Below are 22,979 nucleotides of genomic sequence, written 5' to 3'. Positions count from 1 at the left end.
TTCTGGCACAGACATTTAGTCTCTGGCTGCAATCTGAACTGTAAGACAGAAACTTTATGGCCTAAATTAACTAATTTAATTTCGTGCTATTTTTCAAAATTAGCTGGATCTGAGCTTAACCTCTTCTCTTCCAGTACCCTCTGTTACAATATTAATTTCAGTAGTTATAATACAGTCTGACATATAAGTGTATATCTTTTTCTGTCCAGTAGGACACACTGTTGGTGTATTTGTAAAGCAGCTTGGGTTAAAAATGTAATTTCAACACAAGTGTCTGTGCAAATGAGTTTGATGTACAAATGACATGATTATTTTCAAAATTCCAGGTAGCTGTGCTGGCATATGTTACACATCTACTGCCCTACTTTTTCTGGCATAGCTGACAATGCCTGACATCTACATAGGGCTTATGTAAAACTCTTTTGTCATTCCTCCACCCTTTAAGGTTTCATTGCAAAACTTTCAGTGTGTAGTGTTGAGCTACACATTAGTAATTTTATTATCTTTTGTTCCTATTCTGTTATTTTACAGAATACATGTGATAGTCTTACTATTGTAACTGTGTACTGTATCAAACTACAGTTGTTTTATTAGTAATGAATCTTACTAAGTTTTATTTGTTCTGCAAATTTGGCCCTCATAATATTGTAACACTTATTTTATTTGCTGTATCAAATCATACCTATGTAGCACACAGACTCTATTACATAATTTGTTTGCTGTAAGTTCGTATTGTTGTTGCATCATTGTTGGTGCATCTTTATCTCACCTAGCACATGTTCTCCAGAGCATAGTTTCTATCCTCAACACATTCTCTCTGCTTGTTGCCTAAACTGATTTAGTACGTCATTCCTGTCCTTGGTAATTTAACCAACATGGTAGGTATGGAATCACAGTGCACATTGGTTTATTTTGTTTTCATCCTCATTGTACTTTGTATTCTGAGAAAGTGTAAAGAACTGGCTAATCCTCATTGATATCCACCTGCTACTGGACAAACAAAACAATTTGTGATTCATGCAGTTATCTATATAATTTGTAAGCTTTCCTAGCTTCCAGGAGTCAGAACTAAGCAGTTGACTAATACAACTCCGCCATACGCTTTTAATTTAGTGGGTGGCTACCTAACTGCATACTACAAACATTCCACTGTCATTAAGTCTGCACATTCAAGTAGAGATGTCACAGTATTTAGTGACTTTGTAGCCAAATAGACCATTGCTATTCTCATTAACTTGGACAAAGGGTGACAGATGAGCTGCTACTACTGCTATGCATTTGAAGAATACCCTAGGGGCTGTGGTGAGACCAAAGGGCAGAGCTCTGAACTGGCAGTGACTGGCTCCCAGCTGGAAGTGTAGATACCTTCCAGGCCATCTGTTCAACTTTATGCGATAGGATGCATGCTGAAGGTCCATCAAGCAGAAAGAGGAGAATGGAATGAACCGTGGCCATCCGAAACGGTGTGTTGAACAGACTTGTTCAAGTTGCTGAGATCCAAAATTGGTCTCCAATTCCCTGTTTTCTTTGGCAATAAAAGGAACCTTGAATAAAACAGGACCCCTTGGATGACTTTTGTCTAGCAGCTTTTCTATCTGAATTGATGCTTCTTCCCTCTGACTGTATGAAACATCAGGGATTTTTCTCGAGACTGGAGGCAGGATCCTCTGGATATAATCTCCTGAACCCACGTACCCTTTATGTCTAGCCAGGTGCTATGGTGCAGAGATAATGGCCCCTCAAATGCCTCCAGAGGTGGACAATCGGGCCTCCTTTCAGAAGTACTGGTAGGATCTGTCAGAGAAATAATCTCTGGACCCCTGGTTTTGCAGGCCTCTGCCACTGGGGTGGCATTGACCATTAGAGTTCCCCCCTCTGCCCCAAGGAGAACTTTCTCCACGTGTCCTGAAAAGGACTCTGGGACTTCCTGAACCACATCTTCTGACCACTTAGTTGACTCCTAGAAAAACATCTTTGAGGGGTCAAAAATATACACCCACTGCAGAGAGGGTCTTCCATCCTTCTCAAACCTGAATAATGTGTCCTTCACTTTGGGGCCAAACAAAGATGTGCCATCAAAAGGAGCACTGACGAATGAAGACTTGAAGCCTCCGCAAAATTACAAATGTGTCCAGGCATGGCTCCTAAAAGATATGCCTGAACCCCCTGCTCTTGAGGCACCTTCAGCTGCATGCGAAATAAGCCACATGGAAGAATTCAAAATAGACTGCAGGATAGCCAACTGAGAAGTCATGGATGACAAACTCTGCAGAAATGGATCCTGAGAGGGAATTTGAAATTTTTTTGATCAAATCCCTCTGCAACTTAGTAAAATGTGCCAAATAATTCAGTGACTTTAGGGAGAAGGTTGCTGAAGCAAAGACAGGCTTCCCAAACCTGTCCATTGCTGTAGACTCCATGTTAGGGGGAGAAGAGTGGAACTCTGTTCAGCAAGTTCCTTTTTGGTGGCTGCTGCCACAATCATGGCATCAACAGGCACTCTTTTAGCCCAAAACTACTTCCCGAAGGTGGTGCCAGAATCTTGTCCACTCTTCTGGGTATGGGTTCAACTGTGTCAGGTTCCTGGGAAGAACTACAGGACTTGAGGCAGTCTGATCCGATGGCTTTTTTGTCATGTCTGAGATAATAAGATCCATCACTTTTTTCTTTCTCTGATCCAAGGGCGAAGAACTTTGGGATCTTTTCATATCCAACTTAGACCTTTTTATAGACAGCTCCGAAACCGATGTGGATGAGGTAGAAGGCTTTGGTGACAAAGGCTTTACTTCTTTAGTTTTACGTTTGAGGGATTGAGCTCCAGATACCATTCCCCAAATGAGGATGGTAACAGTCCTTTTAATAAAAGTTTGTTTTTTTCTCTCTACTAGAGCCCTACGATTGAAGCTATGGCAGATCAAACAATCCTCTAGCAGACGTTGTGGCTCTAGGCAATAAACACAGTGTATGGGCATCTGACAGCAGTAGCTTGTGCCCACACTTGACACACTTCTTAAACCCAGATGGGCTTTTTTTTTTTTTTGAAAGGGCAAAGCCAGGAAAAATTGAACAGCGATGATAAGAAAGGTCTACTCAAAAGTACAGAAAGGTAAAAAGATAGAATTACAACTGGACACTAGATAAAGGAAAAAAAGAGAGAGGAAATGATCAATTATGGTAAGTAAAGAAATAAGAAATTGTATGAGAGGTAAGGGATGAAACATAAAACATAACAAAATATAAGGATTTAAAATATTTTCAAAGAAAAAAATGATCACTTATCTGTGAAAGCTTGAGAGCTAGGCTGAGCACATCTTTTTTGCTAAAACCAGCAAACAAGATCTAAGGTAGCTTAGGGCTGGTGCACTATGGGTAAGGGAGAAGCTCAAGAGCTTTTTGGTTACCAAGAGCTTTAGTAACAGCCAAGTTGGATCAGATCTGAATCCAATCAGTTGGAGGATAGGATGAAAACTGGCATCAGATAACTTTAAGCAAGGATATAAGAGGAAAATGTAAAATCTAAGAATTAAATGGAATCATCAGTGTATGGAGGTCTGCTCATTGTAGTTCCCTTTAAAAAACACTGCAGTGTCTGTGTGATATAAGAGAAGAACCATTTTCTCCTACATGATAATTTGAAATTGCAACTAATTGAACTTTAACAACAGATGCAGCCACACCATCATGAAATAGTTTTGGTAGGAATTCCAATATAATAGAATAAATGGGTGCAGAAGTGGGATCTACCTGGTTATCAGGCTCTCAGATAACAAGTCTATTCCATTTACTCTTGTATATATTACGTGTGGAAGTTTTATGGGAAGACAACAGGATATGATTTACCGGAAATGACAGATGGGGAAACCTGGCAATCAAGGGAACTGGCCAGTGAAATATAGAAAACCAAAAAAGCCAAAAAGTTAGCAGGTAATCCAAAAAAAGCCAAGGGTATCCCAAAATAAATAGTATCCTGAACGTAGGTTTATTTTTTTGAAAAAGCATACGTTTTCGCTACTGTGAAACAGTAGCTTCATCAGAGAAACTGACAAACAGTAAGCACCAAATATTTAAACCTTCCATGGAGCAAATACGTACCCACTACGTCACATGGATTCACAGACGAACCTCCCATACAGTGTCATGTGACGTATACAAAAGGAATGAAATTCATGCAAAAGTAAACCCTCATTAATTATAATGTACAACATTTAAAAGATTAAAAACAGTCAGAACTGACAATCTGTGTACATAATCAAAAATCTATATTTTTTATATAATTTAATATACAAGAGTTTATAACTCCAATATAACAAATTGCGTACGATCCAAAAAGCCAATACAGGGAAGCATAAAAAATCCATAAAAGGCATCTAGTAATACACTGTTTGAAAAAGATTAAAGTTGTATAGCTACTAATACTTATACTAATAGTGCATAGCATACACTTGTTGTAATTTCTAAAGATGTGCTACTGTTGACAATGTTGATAGTAGCTATACAACTGAGGGTCTATACAGCGCATCCAGTTGTCTTTTCCCAAGAATGGAATTATAGAATGGAATTATAGACTGAGGTTACCATCTGGAACTTGGTTTTCTTCAATGATTTGCTCAGTTCACTAAGATCCAATATTGGTCACTAGTCCCCTTTGGAACTAAAAAGAATCTTGAGTAAGTTCTGGATCCTCTCTGATCTGTGGGGACTTATTGGATAAATCTCTTCTTCAGCAACATTTGAATTTCTAATGTTGCTTGCTCCTGTTGACTGGGTGGTACGTCTGGGTTAAGACTTGTTTGCGGGAACGGGGCAGGAAAAGGGAATCATTTAACACCTGGATATTATGTCTTGCACCCATATGTTGTCAGTGATTATCTGCCAGGTTTCGAGGTGCAACGACAACCGACCCCAAACTGCCTCCAGAGGTGAACAGTTGGGCACTCCTTCCGGAGCGTTGAAATGGTCTACTGATTCTGCGGACCCCTCTGCTGTGAGGACAGCATCTGCCGTTATTGTCCCCCCCCCTTTCCTCTGGGGGAACTACCACCCTGTGTGTCCTGGCAAAAATGCTGAGATTTCCTGAACCAAATTTTCCCACTACCCCTCTTGACCCTTTGGATATGGTCTAGTGGATGTAGAAAAACGTACTCCAATGGCAGATAGGGTCTTACCCTCTTGCTCACACCAAGTTAGCATTTCTTTAACTTTTGGCCCGAAAAGAGATGAGCCACCGAAGGGGAGCATTAATAAAGGAAGACTTAAAGGGCTCTGCAAAATCACAAAGGCATACCTAAGCCTGCCTCCTTACAGATATGCCTGATCCTGCTGCCCTACTCAATCCATCTGCTGCATAAGAATTGAGCCTCATGGACAAGTTAACAACTGAGTTGAAGGTAGCCTGTTGTGCACTGATCATATCAACCGCCACAGCAGCTCCAGCTCCTGGGAGAGTCTGATAATTTTTTTCAACAGGTCTCTTTCTAATCTGGTGAAATGTGTAAGATAATTCAGTGATCTCAATGTAAAAGCTGCTGAAGAAAGGACACGCTTCCCGTATTTATCCAAAGTTCTAGAATCCTTATTAGGAGGATGGACAGTGGAACTAGTCTCGGAAAGTTCCGTCTTTGAGGCCACCGCCATGACCATGTCATCCACTGCTACACCTTTTGTAAGGAAAGTTTGATTCTTGGGGGCTGTAATGTACTTATTTGGCCTCTTAAGTATGGGCTCTATTGAGTCTCAGATCTCCAGAGTCTTTTGAGATATTAACTGTACAAGCTTGAATGGCGGAATTACCCACAATGTTGAAGGGCGGGATCCAAAGGTCTTCAGGTGTACCGACTCCTCAGTAGAAGGGGATGAGGACTGCCAATTGCCTCTCTGTATCAGGATTTCTAGAATGCCTCCAAAGGAAACATCTTCAGGAGGCAATCGTGGGGACCCTTCTGCTTCATCGAGGTCAGTATCTAAAGTGACAGACTCCTGAGGTGAGTCATGATGCTTCCTCTTGCACGTCTTCTTCTGAGGAACTTCTTCAGTGGGGTATTATGGAGAAGTTTCAGAAGAGGGAGGAGTCCCCTGGGAGCATCCGTGCGGTCCTGTGGACGAGGGTGAGGCGGAAAAGACACCTGTGCTGAAGAGGGAGGAAGCTCCAAAGGAAACTGTGTCAGACTGAAGGGCAGTCATTACTCTTCTCATAACTTCAAAAGCAGACTGCCCTTGCTCCGAGGAACTCCCCAGACCCGACAACAAAGATATCAGACTGTAGAGATGTCTCTGAGCTGACTATGAAAGCTCTGAGGAAGAAACAGGAGCCGAACCCACCCGAGCTGAGGCCCCAAGAGACAGTGTCAGATCCAAAGTGGCCCGAATTTGCTCCGTGGACATGGACGGTGAACGCTGGCTCCCAGAGGTTTCCTGCTCTGACTTGGCAGAAACACTCAGACGGACATCAGGTCCAAAGAACCAATAGGTGCTCTCGGATCCGATACAGACACTAGCTGGATATCAGAGTATGACGGCTCAGAGGAGGCGTAAGCACCACTGGGGTAATGAGAGTCTGATCTGACTCCTTTGGGTACGGATCCAAAAAAAGCCTGGCCAGAAAAGGGCACTACTAAATGGAATAAAAAACTAGTGAAAGATTAGCACTAAGTGTAACTACAGAAATATAAGGAAAAATACAGTTAAAGACAAAAAAATTGTAAAAGACTAGCCCTGAGCTTGCTTGAAGAACCTTCTCACAGCATGGCAAACAAGATCTGAGGTAGTTGGGGAACTGCATTATGGGTAGGAAAGGAGGCCCACGAGCTTTGCTCAAGACTTTGAGCTACTGGAAATGCCAAGAGGGATCTGACAGGTCGGATCCTATCCATCAGTGAGAATAAAGGCAAGATTAAAAACATCAAATCTTTCTGAGATGTGGCCAAATCCTCTAAATATTATGTTTTTTTTTTGTTACACAGTATGGCAGAGTACTTTTCATACACTAACATGTAAATAAATCAGAAATAAAAATCTAACCTTTAAACTGTCCATGCGTTCTACTATAGGAAGATGATCCACCTCATCAATAAATTCTTTTGCATAAGCATACAGTTGATGACAAACTTCATTTCTCTTGTTAACAAGATTCTCAATATCATCCTATACAGTCAGGGTAAAAAAAGATAAGATGAAATGAAATGTTAAAGGGAAATAATTTAATCTGTATCTCTAATTCTGCAGTCTTGAAATAAGCACAATTTTAACAATAAAAACACTCTGGAACGTATGCTTCTTTAAGTAAAAAATTGATATAACCACACATCAAAAATATTTATGCAAATTGCACTGTAGATATAGAGGTGACATGAAGACAGCAAAAATAAATAAAGAAAGTAAGATGATTTATGGGGGGAAACCACCGCCAAGCATTTCCTAGCTGTAATAAAATATAAAAGAACTTATGATTTTTTTCAGTTACATTTTCCCACTCCAGAATACTTCTTTATATTTGTCAAACTGTAACAATCACTTTAAATACTTCTCTTCTGATGTACAGTATAAAACCTTGCTGCCCTGATATAGAAGAGTGTCTGCATTAAAAAAACAAACAAACAAAAAAAAACAATGGGAGACATCTTACTACTGGCAACATCCAAACAGCTTGTGCACTGGAAACTAAATGAAACATCATGAAATTCATTACTAATGGAAATGAACTAAGTGTGAAAAATGGTTTTGCAAACATTACTCTACAAACAGCAAAAGATGCAATAGCTTACATTTTTGTAAAACTAATGTATTTCTGTTTGGTACCAGGATACAAATGCTATTGTTGTTGCATTGCCACAGATATTTCTCCAGTCTTGTTTCCTGGCTTTGCTATAATCAGCGTGGAGTCAATATATCCTTCCCTGACTCAGCATTGGTTACTGATGGCTGTTCGTTTCCTCCCATATACAAAAGATGTGAAGAGAGGTGAACTGGCAACCCTCTAAATGTACATGGAGTGTGTACACAAGCAATATATTGAAATAAAGTACACAAGGACAGTTAGTGGTCAAATACAGAAGTCCAGGAAGTCATCAAAAGAAAGAAGAAATGCAGGAAAAAAATGGGAGATAGAAAGATGGACTAGACCATGAAGGAATACTGGCTGGCTACAAAGGAGAGTCAATAGCAAAGAACAAGGCTTTGGAGACACTCTGCCATCTTCTGGAAAGTGACTCAGTGGATGGTACAAAGAAATTATACCAGGCTGCATGGCATACAAAAAGAAGATAGCAAGACACCCTTTACAGGGGATCCCAGCAATAACCTGTTCAAAATGGAAGGAGTACTTTCTACTTCCAACAGCTTCTAAATGAAGAAAACCCCACAGAAGCTGTACTGCCAAGATATCCTGAGATGAGAAGAGAGAAGCTCACCCTAGAACTAAGAGCATCACTAAGGAAAATGAAATTAAGGAAAGCAGCAGGCTCAGATGAGGTCAAAGCCAATATGATAATTTAATAAAGATGTACCTTGTTAAAAAATATATATATCAGTTTTGACATAGGCAATCATACACTTATATAAACGAAAACAAATACATTAACATAACTGTAGTAGCAAGCATTAACCATCATAAACTATATTGACATAATCGTAACTGCAGACATTACACATAGCTTATTATCTAACCAATCATTGTCAAACACTACATAGCTCATTCAATTCTGGCCTTTTTTTAAACCTTAATCCTCCCCTGTACGTATTGTTTCCACAAGCCCCAATTATTCCTATGTAATTCGCTCCTACCCTTTTTTAAAGATCTCAAGTCCGATTGTTTTATCTCTGTTGCTATATTCACTACTTCAAGTACAGTTGGTTTAGATTCTGATTTCCATTTTCTAGTAATTGCTTTTTTGGCAGCCATCATAATTAGACTCACAGCCATCATAATTAGACTCAACAAGACCTTACTATGTCTAAGCACTTCTGATTCTGTATCATAGCTCAGAAAAATCATTTCCATAGATAAACCAATTTGCTCACCCAGTATCTCTGATATAAGTAGCCTGTAGGTAATCAAAGTCTGCCACCTCATTACACTCCAAGAAAAGATGTTCCCAATTACCACTTTCTTCCTCATTACACCTCCAATGTTTGCTGTCTACCGGAGGAAAAATTCTCTAGAGTCTACTTGGGGTATAAAAGTGTGTATGCAAACATTTCCAAGAAAAAATCCTAAATCTTCTAGATTTTGTCGCTATTTGCGAGACCTACATATATCCCCCCATTGTTTCTTTGTGAACTGATTATCCAGTCTCTTCCAAATCCTTTCTAACCTTATCTGATTTTTATAGTTAAAATGCAATATTTTATATGTTCTACTAATTATTCTTTTAGCAGCAGCTTCTGCTCTAGATTCTACTAAAAACTATACCAGTGCTGGTCTTTTATTTCGCAGACCCCTATTTGTTTCTCTCTGCCTACAGACTGATATCAATCCTTGATAGGGAAGGCAATTTCTAATCTGCAGGCCAAATACATTATTGGCGTCTTCTCATTCTATTACCGTTCTCTTGATAGTTATTTTCCCCCCAATACCTTGGTTCCTTTGACAGTTTTCTCCAATAAATTCCAGCTCCCTCTTGCCTATTTGTCTGTACCCCTAATTGCAGTCATCCCTGTCAGCATAATCTCCTTTCTCCATTCCCATATTGCCTTAGTTCTTAGAATACTTTCTGCTACTTTATGAATATAATACTCTGTATGATTGTTACTCTTCTTAAAGGTATGCATCCAAAATCTCAGTCATTACCTGTTTCTTCCGCTTCCCCCCCATTTCATCATCCCTTTCCACTTTGAATTGTAGATTTCTGCTTGCACTATGTATAGGGGCCTTAACTGTGTAACTCTGAAATACCCATTCAGATCGAGAAATCCCAGTCCTCCTCGTTCTACTGGAAAAATCAGCTTATCCCACTTCACTCTTGCCATCTTCCCTTCCCAGATAAAATCCTTCAGCTCTTTATTAATTGCTATCTACAACTTCTCCTTTGCTTGATAAAAATATGCCTGACTTGTGTACAAGACTAAAGGGACTACAGACATTTTAACTGCTTGTATTTTACTATCCATATAACACAGCTTCCAGTTTCTCAGTTTTTGTATTTTTTTTTCTTTAGTCTCTTCCCACATATCTTTAGCTGCCATACTGGAATCATTTTTAATCCATACTCCTAAGTACTTCATTTTACATGTCCCCATACATATGGATATTGCTGAACCAATGTGCATGTGGGTACATAATTTACCACTATTGCCATTGTTTACCTTCATTAATTTTGTATCCCAAAAAGATCTGAAATGGCCTCAAAATGGTCCACAACACTGAAATGTCTTTTTCTGGCTTTACCAGGTATAAGATAATATCTGCGAATAGAGCCAACTTTTCTCAGCTACCACACCAATTATATCCCTGAATTTCTGAGTCCCTTATTTCCTTTGCCAATCGTTTTAAAGATAATCCAGATAAAAAGGAAAGAGGACACTCCTGCCCGTTTCCTCTGCTCAAACAGAAATGATCAGAGAGGCACCCACCCACTTTAATTTTCCCCTCCTATTCTTCATATATGCTCCTAATCAATCTTATAATTTTATTAGGGAATGCAATCAAGACCCACCAACAACTGTGGTATTTCCTTACATTCTGCTTCCCTATGGAACATCAATGTTCTGTTAATTTTGTCAAATGTTTGCCTCCCATCCACAAAACCACACATCTATCAATTTTGGCATCACTTTTTGCCATTCTTATAGCCATTATAGACATTTATACACATGGTTTAGTATTTGAAATGGGCCTGTATGATGCTGAATCTGATGGATTTGTACCCTCTAAGTATTACAGCTATCATTGCTTTCTTCCAGGATGTTGGTACTTCTCTTCCTCTTAAAATACTGTTAAACAAAACGTTCCAGATCTTTCATTTTCCATCCTAGCTTCCAAATTTCCACAGGAATACCACCTATTCCTGAGGACTTTCCTGTAGATTGGTTATACATCATTTTTATCTCATCTCCCCCTATCTTGTTAGTAATTGAGCTTCATCTACCTCTAATCTTGGCATATTTAATTCTTCTATAAACATCTCAATTTGTAACTTTTCTTGATTTCCATTTTCCTCTGATTTATACAGACTTTTATAGAATTTATGAAATATTTCTATCACCTCTAGAGGAGCTCTTGTTATAGTTCCTTGTTACAGGTTCTCTATGCTTGGCGACAGCCCTTTCTACTTTGTTGCCAGAGTCATCATGCTAAAAGTTTGTGTGTGGTAGAGCTATCAAAAAACAGTTGCTTAGCAGCAATGTTTCTAAACTCATGCATATTATCAAGGTAATCCATTATTTTCTGTTTAGCATTCTGCAGGTGCTCTTCTTGTTTTTGAGAGATTCTCCTATTCTGCAATACTTGAACATTTGTCAGTCCCTCTAAATAATTATTGCTACTACTTAACCATATTTTCCATTATTTTATTTCCACCCTATTTTTAAACACCACTTTAATTTTATCCCACTACCTAGTTTATTTTCAGAAGAAATTTGTATCTTTTCTAATAGCTCCTGAATAATTTCCACTACACATTCCTTAAATTCCTCTCTTTTCAACAGATATGAGGGAAAATGCCAGAGTCTCATTTTTATTTCATTACCCTGCATTTTTATTTTGGTTATTACTAATGCATGATCTGCAACAGTTACATTGTGCGCGTATCAAGACTTTCAATTAAAAGCACATGTTCCTGGGAAATTTAAATTCTGTCTCGCTTAGCCCAGTTTTTATATCTTGGGGAATATGTAAATTCACTCCAAACTCATAGTACTGAAATCACATCTTTCATGCAAAATATTTTCATAAACTTCTTCAGGAATCTACCCTCCTTTGTTATGTTTAGTCTTCTGGGTACTCCAGACACATCTTCGCTGCTGCAAATCAAATACCAGTCCCCACCTATAAGTAATATTCTTTGCTGAATGCGGACTATTTCTCCCACAATTTTCTTAAGCTCCATATGGAATATAAATACATGCCAGTATAATCCTCCTCCCTTGCCAACAGCTGCTTAGTACTACAACTCTACCATTATATATTTTTTATCCTCTTCTATTACTATGGAGCTCCTCTTGCAAATACAAGTACTCATCTTTTCCTTTTTCCCAGGTATTCAGCTGAATAACCATCCTGAAAACCTTTATCAACTGTACATGTTCCAAGTGCGCCTCCTGTAGCATAGCTTATTTGCACTCTACTTTTTTTTAATGCAGTTCACTACTCTTTCTTTTTTGTATTTATCTGTGAGACCATTGACATTTGGATACATTATGGAAAACATCCTTGTGTTAAAAAGTTATTACTCCAACCTTTTATGTACAACAGTTTTTTGTTAAATGTATAGTTCCAGCTTTTGTGTTACATATGTACACTGTTTGGCAGGTTCATCTTTTACACTGTTTCTTGTCATATCCATTTGAGCCTATGCCACATCTTACAAAACTTTTAATTGAAAGTCTTCAAACAAAACAAAACAAAAAAACAAACAGAAGCCCAATACCCACCTAAAACCTATTAACTTAATACTAACATACAAAACTATGTACAGCTTCAAATACTGAAGTTTTACCTTCCTAATAGGAACAAATGTCCCAGACTGACATCACACTCACAAATTTAAGTTACCTAAAAGAAAGGTTATCCAGGCTAAGATGCATTATACAGACTGTGCATCTAGGTTTTGCATTATCTTTACACCTCTTACAACTGGGAAAACTCTGGAATGCTTTCGGAAAACATTATCTCCTAGTCATATCAGACTTTCTCCATGGAGACATGAGGGCCAGATATAGAGCTGCCACTAAGCATACATTTGCTAGAAGAAAGCTTTATAACAATCACTGTTCTTTTTAATTTACCTGCTTTCTCTTAAAATTTGTTACTAGATCAAACTAAGGGCCTGAAATCATCATTCCCCTATGCGAGAATGAGAAAAAGTACATCACGTTTTCTTCTGACATGCTCTTTTGAACAAACTTTTTTTTTTTTTTTTAACATTGCAGTACCATTTCTTAAAGTCGAGCAAGAAAAAAAAGAGAGAAGGGAGAAAGAAAAAAATAACAGTACCCGTTTACATTGGTATCCCCAGTACACTTAAAAATAACTGAGAAATCTTTAGTTTATAGCTTGCAAAGAAAATCATGCACTATAAAAACATTACTATTAATGTTTTACTTACAGTTGATGTTCACCCTCCTCTTCCCCTCTTCTAAGTATTTACCCAAACATTAACAACATGTAGAAGGGTATATTCTTTAGTCCCCTACAAGTTTTTCAAGTCCAAAAAATCCAATATTTCCAGATGTTCTTGTTCTGTCATGTTTCACAAATAGACTTATTGTCTTCTAATCCCACATTTGTCAATTTCCAAGTCACTGGTTTTATTCCTGTTCATCTCCATCGCCCAAACCTGGTCTCTGCTTCATTTCCAATGTAATCGATTCTTCCAGACAACTCTTGTGATTTTTGTTTACCCTTCTCTCAAGTATTTTTCATTGAAACACTGGAAAAAGTTTCACTGGCACAGTCGGTCTCTGTTATTTAACAGAAGACAAGAAGCACCATCTCCTGCTGTTTGATGAATCACTTTTTGTTGGACAAACTTTTGCATTTCTTCTTTAGCATGTACTTTATCAAAAACATATTTTTCCCCCCAGGAAAGAATATTCTGAAGATAGCTGGGTGCAACAGTTTGAATCTCAAACCTGCTTCTCGGCATTCCCTGACTAGTGGGGACACTGCTGTCTCCCACTTTTAGTCCCTTGCCCTCCTGCCACGGTTTTGCCAGAATCAACTCCTGCTGGTAGAATTGCATCTTTACTATTAAAAGTCTAGGTTGCTTTCTCATAGCCAGGTCTGGAGAATAAACATGATGTGCCCTTTCAATTAACAACTCCTGCTGTGGAATACCAGTCCAGTTGTTTATCACTGATTTCACAAAATTAGTACAGTCTGTTCATTCCAGCATCTCTGGTACAGCAGAAAATCTCAGGTTTTCCCTACGTGCTCTGTCCCATTATTCTATTATTTTTTTAAGCATGTCTTCTTAAGCAGTCTCATATTCAGTCAGCCTTTTCTTCACTTCATCCTCTGATTTTTGCAATTTTATCACCTCATCTGAATAGCTGTTTAAAGCTTCTTCCATTTTCCATCCTTTTGTCATTTGAGTTGATACACTCCATCAGTGTTTCATTTGTTTTAACCAGGTCTGTGTACAGCTGCCTTACTGGAAGTCAGGTTAGCAGCTTGCACTGCTTTTTGCTGAACAGCTGCAGTACTTAACCAGTATTTTTTCTTCACCTTTTGTAGCTGATTTTCTTTCAGGTCCTCTTGTATTTCTTTTTTCCTGGCATCCAGGCAGTGCACTTACTAACCAGTTATGTAAATTTACCCAGAAATGGCTTTCTCTGCTGAGTTTCCGTTTTCACACTGGGAAAGCTAGAATTAAGCTGTTGCTCAATCTGCAGCAATCTTGGAACATTCTCAATATGATCAAAATGCTGAGTGAGATAGGGAAGAAATGGCTTCCGAAGGTACTCATATCAGTCTGATGAGAAATGTGCATCACAGATGACTGAACAATAAGCATACTAGTGCCAGTGTACAAGAACAAACTGTGGGCACTATAGAGTATCAAGCCCTGTCACAATGTGTGGAAGTTCTCGAGTGAGTGACTGATAAATGAATATACAGATTAGGAGAGAGTAAGACAGGAGATGAGCAGTCTGGATTCAGATCAGGATGCCCCACAAATAACCCTATGTCTGCAGTGGGACAGATATGTGATAAGAAGCTAGAAATAAGGAAAGAGTACAACTGAGCATTTCTAGACTTAGAGAAACCATATTACAAGGTCCCAAGGTAGCTGATTTGGGGCAATCCTGTTCAAAGTCCCAATGACTGAAGTAGGAACAGTGTTCAGTCTCACAGAGGGGCTCCTAGTGGGAGTGGGTGTGTACCAGGTTTCAACTCTGAGCCCACTGCTGTTCACACTGGTGATGGACTACATTAGCAAACAAGTCAGATGAGAGAGATCACCAAGGTTGCTGTATGCAGACAATGTGGCATTACAGACAGACTCTTAACAAAAACTTCAGCTAAGGGAATAGAATGCAAAACTGAAGGCATATGGGATGAAACAGAGTACAGATAAGACATTGGTATTGACAGCTAATGGGGGAAATCAGAAATAGCCAAGAATGGAGACTGAAGGGAAAATCGTGTAACAAGCTAACAGCTTCAAGTATCTTGGAGGGGTGGTTGAGGAGAAGGGAAGTCTGAATGAGGAGGTCAAAGCTAGAATTTTATTTCTTTTTTTTTTCCCTTTTTTTATTAAATGTATCAACTGATCTCTAGTTATATCTTATCTCACAAAGCCCAAACATGCTTACATCTAGATAGAAGAAACATGCAAGATACCGCCCCTCCATGATAATGGAAAGGCTAGAACAGGGCCGGCCAGCCAGCCAAAGAAGAGGATCTAAATGTGAAAGTGCCCAAAGGCTTGCAAAGTGGTGCATGACAGTCCAACAGACATCCATCAGGGAAAGTACAGTTGCACAAGTAAATTTACCACAACAATAGGTGTTAAAATAGACCACGGTTGCAGTAGCATAAAGCCATACGAGACACAACCTGCCTATGATTGGACATCTGCCCAGTATATGAAAACATTTGGGTACTTATGTACACAGTGCTTCCAAGGAAGCTCAAGGAGAAGCAAACACAGGTGTCAAAATTCAGAGCTTTCATGCCTCCCAATGAAGGGAAGCTGAACTATATAAGCAACCTAAGCAGGTTGCCAAATTGTAAATTTATGTACTAGGAGAAAAATCTGACAAGGCAAGCGTACCCCACCCTGGCCAAAAATTATCTCCAGAAAGTAAGAAAAACAAACAAAAAAGAGAATGGAGAGAGGGAGGGAAGTTTGCAGTACTACAACAGTGATATATTCAAACATCTACCATTATGATTGGGAGGGGGGGTCTCTCCTGTATCTGTGCAACATATCTGCCACAGTGTTCTGCTCTGACAGAATTTAAGTAGCCTGAAGGCATATATTGTACTGAGTTCCAAGTTATCAGGTATCACAGTTTGTCTGCAAAGGGGTTGAGACAGTTTATCCCCTTCTCTGCTTACATACATCACAGCAGTGTGGCCTGTGATTACTAGAAGAGGCCATGGAAAGGTCTTTAATACCATCACTTCTTTAATTTTTGTGCATTTTGTTCCTGAAATGACGGTCTCAAAGACTCAGTACTTTGATTCCCCTTGATTCTGCCCCACAAGCAAAGTCTGAAGCATCACTGGTTATGGGCTGGGATGGGGTGGAACAAGAAACTGGAAGGCCTGGGTTCAGAAAGGTTTGGTCTACCCACCATAAGAGTTTTCTCTTCATGAAGCTAATCACTAGGATTTGGAAAGATCAAGGGTGTTGGTGATCAGTCTACACTGAATTGCAAAACCACTGTATTTTCCTCATGTGCAATCTGGCTATGATATGTATCCCATAATGCATACATCTCCTTCAGATGACCGACCTTCCGAAATACCAAACGTCATATGGCCAAGACCAAATGATCAACATTTCGGAAGGTCAAAAAAAAAAATATATATATATATATATATATATATATATATATATATATATATATATATCAAAGTCACACATAAGTGGGATACACTGCAAAAGCGCTCACATTTCTTGTTCAATAAAGAAGTTATTCTACACTGTGTCATCGTTCAGCCACAACACTAGAACTTTTTTCTGCTGTATTGCTATTTTGCATTTGTTGGTGCTTTGGTGTTTATCCAGAGGGTATAGGTTCGTGGTTTGTGTGTGACTTTGATATTATTTGCCAAATCCCTGGAACGATGGAAGTACAAATGGAAATAAACTTGGAACATGAGCCAGTGGAGAATACGTTGAATTTAAACATTTCCATCAAAGAAAGATTGTGAGGGCGGCCACTGTGGTGCAGTGGTTAGCGTTGCCACCTCACAGCAAGAGGTTCTCTGGTTCGATCCTCGGCTGGGGTGTCTTCTGTGCGGAGTCTGCATGTCCTTCCTGTGGTCACGTGGGCTTCCTCCGGGTGCTCCGGTTTCTTCCCACATCCCAAAGACATGCTGTAGGTGGATTGGACACACTAAATTGACCCTAGGTGTGGGTGTGAGCATGTGTGTGCCTTCTGTGGAAGGTTGGGCGCCAGGCTGGCAACTTGACACTGTAAAACTCCACTGCCAATGAGCGAACACGTGATCCGCTGTGGCGACCCCTAACCGGGAAAAAGCCGAAAAAAGAAAGATCGCAAGATTCCCTGAATAGGTTGAGCAACCCTTTGTTACATAATGTACCTGAAGAAAGTAATGGCATATGTTCTAAATCAGAGACTGATTTGAATCTGCTGAGAGACAAAATTAATTATTTTGAGGACTGTATTTTTAAACTAAATAAATTGCAGATGCAACGCTTCTATTTTGAAGCTTGCATTGACTTGAGAATCATACCGAGGGGTTTACGTATTCTTAAAATGCCCAAGTATGGGAATACACACCCCACACTATTGGCAGAATGGCAAAAGTTGAACAATGAACTTAGCTTTAACTATATGAAATTAATGATTAACTTTTTTATACCAGAGGAACAAGAACTGTCAGCAAAAATACTTGAAACACAAACGGAGTTATATGCTGATTTCCCTGAAGCATTGATAGATATAAAGATAGGGAACGTCATGGACTCATTAACCCTATTTGAAAAAAGGGCTATACAACATAAAATACATACATTAGAGAGAGATAAAAGGGACTTTGCAAGTGGCCATGTCTTTGCTTGGCCGAAAGATGAGAGAACCAATAATGAGCAGACTGTATGAACACCGGGAGCCAATGAGATACGACGAGAATCCACTATGATCCCACCCACCACACAGCGTCCCTTGGCTACTGAGGCACAACTTCCGGTAACGGGAAATGCATCAAATATGAAAATGGAGCTCACAGAAGCGGACACATTGGAGCAATCAGTGGAGCAATTACAGGGAGCGAGACGAAAGACACCCAGTATCCCAATAGTGTAAGCATCGCAGGAGGCAATACAACGACATATAGTATTGTCTCCATTCACACACAGTGGAGCTGTAAATGTAGGAGGGAATAATAAGCAGCAAGCGCTTAGTTACCCTTTACCCACAGATGTAAAAGCAATCAACGAACGAGGCAGGTCAACGAGCATGACCAGGTTAAAGAGGAAATACGACCACACTCCGAACACATATGCACAAACATTGAAGAAAATGTGGTCAAACAGCAGCAATCATTAATCTGGAATATTTCCAGTCGGATTTTAACTAGAGAGGAAGAACAAATTCTGGAAAAGGGACTATCATATATCCCAGCACAATTGGCTGATATATCAGACTATATTCTGGACTTAAAATGTTTTATGAGGTCAGTAACTCTGAAAATTATTTATGCTAGTGATACATCTAGTGACATTTCTAATAAGAATGTGAATTTAATGAAACCTAGCATGTATACACCTGTAAACCATCCAGTTTTAAATGTGTATGAGAAGTTATGTATTGATGCTTTGTGTAATGAGTACTTCACATGCACATAATTTTAGGTTTATAATAGTAGAAAATCCACTACCAATCATTAGCGGACCGGAGTTCCGCTGTGGCGACCCCTAACCAGAAAAAGCCGAAAGACACAAAAAAACAATGGTAGAAAACACAAAACTTAACTAGTAGACTTGGGGATATTAATAAAAAAAAACAGAACTTAATGAGACTAAATGGACAGTCAAGGTTGAAAGCCCATGAAGGTAAAGGGTTTAATGATAAAATAGCCACAAACAAAAACTGGAATTATTTGGCTATCAAACCAAGAAAAAAGAGAATTGCCAAATATACTGGAGCCACGAATGTCGGAATCAATATTTTATTAAGCGCAAACAGAAACCGCTAAAAACACATGAACGCTTTGTATCAAAATTGCGTTTTCGTCTATACAAACCAACTTCATCAGATACTCTCATTAAAATAAACAGTCCTTTTATAAATTATTCAAAAGCATTTCATCCAATCAAAAAACAGTTAATTAATTAAACAATCATTATTCTATTCCTATTTACATTCAGCAATGCATACTTTAGAGATTTTATACTCTTTCCATTCAATAAATATCAATACCAACAATTAGAAACGTTTTAAAACATTTGATTTAAAATATATGATAAATATATAAAAAAACATACGTATTAATTTATATAAAAAATCCATTTTTAATGTTTTAAAAGTTCCGTTAGGAGAAAAACATTTGTGTTATATACCTTGCCATCTGCTGGTGAAAGTAACAATTACATCTATTTGTCTTACAAAATCCCAGCTTTCAATTTTAAAAGGGGCATAATAGAAATAAATTCATTTAAGCCTGGGAAATTTGTGGAATCCAGGGATATCTGCAACCATAGTTCCCTGGCCTCTAATTTTTCTTCCCATAATCCACCCCTTAGGTCCTTTTTGACCTGCTCTAAAACCATGAAATGGAATTTAGCATCCTTACAAACCAGGGTGTTTTTATACAAAGCATTAGTGCCCTTTCGTGCGGCTATTTCATATTTGTGTTCATATATTCTCTTTTTCAACACCCTTTCAGTTTTTCCTACATAAAAAGCGTTACATTCTGAACATAAACTAATGTATACTACCCCCCTTGGTTTCACAATTATAGTGGTCTGTATTTTTATCCATTTTTCTCTACATTATAAATAAACTTTTTCTTTGTCCACTATATTGTTACAATGTGCACAACGTCCACATTTATAAGTGCCCTTCCTTCCTTGCTTATTCCTGGGAGGACCTTTATTCTCCAACATACTTTTAAATGATCGGGAGTTTTTATACACGACCTTAACATTTCTATTTATTTTTTTCTGGTCTAAATCAGTGAAATTAATAAATCTTGACCATTCTCTTTCAACAATTTTTCTTGTAACTTTGGTGTTAAAGGCGTTGTATTCAAGAACCAAGGCATGAGTAAAATCATTTTCTTGTATTATGGGGGTAAAATTACCACAAGAACTTTCATCTATATTCTTATTTAAAATAGGTCTGAATCTAAATTCTCTAAAGTATGCATTGCTGAATGTAAATAGGAATAGAATAATGATTGTTTAATTAATTAACTGTTTTTTGATTGGATGAAATGCTTTTGAATAATTTATAAAAGGACTGTTTATTTTAATGAGAGTATCTGATGAAGTTGGTTTGTATAGACGAAAACGCAATTTTGATACAAAGCGTTCATGTGTTTATAGCGGTTTCTGTTTGCGCTTAATAAAATATTGATTCCGACATTCGTGGCTCCAGTATATTTGGCAATTCTCTTTTTTCTTTTTTTTAATGATAAAATACCCATTAGACATGTCTTAAAAAACAGACCACTAAAAACTTGACTTGAGTGAATATATATGGTACAGTTATAGATTTTATATATTTAAGGATGAATTTCATGTATATTTATATGTTTTATAATCACTTTAAAATTTTAAATTGTTTAATTGATAAATTGATTGCTCAAGTATATATAGTAGATTAAGTAGTGTGCTTGTCATTATGTCTGAAGCAGTGGGATACACTGCGAAGGCGCTCGCATCTCTTGTTCAATAAAGAAGTTATTCTACACTGTCATCGTTCAGCCACAGCACTAGAACTTTTTTCTGATATATATATATATATATATATCAATAACATTTTTTTGGTTTTGTTTTTTGCAGGGGGGGGGGTGCAAGTCCTCCTGCACCCCCATACCCCATGCTAATAAAATATACCAACTCCTAGTCCGCAATGTGCAATGATCACCATTCACACTGTCTGACTTTCTAAAATGTCAGTCATATGGTTGTGGCCATATGATGTTAAGCATTTCTGAAGGATGATCAACTGAAGGGGATCCTAATCCTGATATACATTGAATATAAAAAGTGTACACACCCCTGTTAAAATGGCAGGTTTTTGTGATATAAAAAAATGAGACCAAGATAAATAATTTCAAACCTTTTCCCACCTTTTGTGTGACCTATAACCTGTATAATTCAATTGAAAAACAAACAAAGCTGTTAGGGGAAAAATATAAAAAATAAAAAAAGTACAATAAGCTGGCTGCATAAGTGTGCACACCCTTAAAATAGAAGTTATATACTCACCATAACATTCCATGTTTGCAGTCCATCTCACCCTTCATTCTTACACATGGGACAGTGTCCCTAGCACCCTATTCTTGGGTGGCTCAAGGAAAAATGGAACCAAAGGATGCTCTAATCCTGGAGGTCAAATCCAATTTGTAATGAGTAATAAATGTGAGGGGTAGCCCAAGTTGCTGCTGCACAGTTATCAGGTGGGACCCTGGCTTGAAAGACTGCAGAGGTAGACAGATCTCGTAGAATGAGCTTTAACTTTGAAAGGTAAAGGCTTACCATCAGAGGTAAACATGTAAGTTATACAGTTAGAGATCCAATTAGAGAGGGTCACTTTGGAAACTGGTAGACCTAATCTGGAGTCGAAGGAGGAAATAAATAATTGGTCTGACTTCATGAATTCCTTAGTCCGGTGCAAATAAAAACGTAATTGTCTATGAATATCCAAATGATGAAACCTGTATTCTTCTGCGTTGGAATTAGGGAAGAACACCGGAAGTTCTATGGATTGGTTCAAAGTGTTATGGGAACAGACCTTGGGGACAAAGGATGGATAAGTACGAAGAGATACTCTGTCTTTGTGAAATATCAGATAAGGGGGTTTTGACAGACAGTGCTTGTAATTCTGACACTTGTCTAGCAGATGTAATTGCCATCAGAAACGTTTTTCAAGACAGAAATTTCAAAGGCGACGAATGAGATGGCTCAAAGGGTGGAGAAGTTAATTTGGATAGCACAAAATTCAAGTTCCATGAAGCAACCGGTTTGTGAAAGGGGGTTCTTAAAATGGCACCTTTAAGGAAGGTCTTGCACAACCCTATGTGAGATCAGATTAGAATCTTATAGACCTAGATGAAAATTAGAAATCGCTGCCAATTGAACCCTGATTGTGGAAGCCGTAGATCCCTGGTAGAAAATTTCAGACAAAAATTCCAAAACCACTGGAATAGAAGCAGTATAAGGGTCAACATTCTTTTCCTCAGCCCAGATAGAGAACCTCCTCCATTTACTGGAATATAATTTCCTAGTGGAAGGTTTATGAGAAGACATAAAGATGAGTCATGGAGGGTGAGAAGTCGTGAAGCCTGACTAGGGATGGAACTGGAGCAGCTAAGCTGTCAAGTTGAGGGTGTGTAGGGTGGGGTAAAGGGAGCCTGACATGTGCATCAAGAGATCTGGCACTGGGTCCAGAATCCATGGATCGTCTAGAAGGTGAGGCTCGAGAAAGGGGAACCAAACCTGTTGAGGCCAGTAAGGAGTAATGAGGATCAGTTTGCTTCCCAGCTGTTTTGCTTTCTGAATCACCTTGGATACGAGAGGAAAGGGAGGGAAAGCATAAAAGAGACCCAGACGCCAATCGTGAACAAGTGTGTCTCTCGGTGACTCCCCCGGAGGGGGGATGAGGGAGAAATAGCTGCTGCATTTGGCACTGATTGGACAGGCAAAGAGATTGCAGCAAGGCTGTCCCCATCTGCAGAAAATCCTGCTCCGCTATTTCCTTCTTCAGAGACCACTCGTGAGTCATCAAAATTGCTCAGCTGAGTTTGTTGGCTATCATGTTGGTTGTCTCCGCGATGTGCGTCACCACCAGTAAGCGCTGGGAAGATATCGCCCATTTCCAAACTCGAATGGCCTCTCGACAGCGTGGGTATGATCTGGTTCCGCCTTGTTTGTTGATATACCATACTGCTGACATGT

General features: G+C 38.7%; 1 protein-coding gene across 3 annotated transcripts in view; it reads right to left on the bottom strand.

Moving 5' to 3' along the window:
• Positions 1-22,979, bottom strand: part of STK31 (serine/threonine kinase 31) — a 5,081,810-nt gene that overhangs the window by 2,355,308 nt on the left and 2,703,523 nt on the right. For all 3 annotated transcript variants that reach the window (XM_044067546.1, XM_044067547.1, XM_044067545.1), the window contains one exon: positions 7,018-7,140. In XM_044067546.1, the coding sequence (XP_043923481.1) occupies positions 7,018-7,140 (123 nt within the window). The remainder of the gene's footprint in view (positions 1-7,017; positions 7,141-22,979) is intronic.

The sequence above is a fragment of the Protopterus annectens genome, chromosome 3.part1, assembly GCF_019279795.1.
Source record: "Protopterus annectens isolate FY-2018-M chromosome 3.part1, PAN1.0, whole genome shotgun sequence".
NCBI classification, from domain to species: Eukaryota; Metazoa; Chordata; order Ceratodontiformes; family Protopteridae; genus Protopterus; species Protopterus annectens.
Note: the sequence above shows the minus strand (reverse complement) of the source record. Positions and strands in the feature narration are given on the sequence as shown.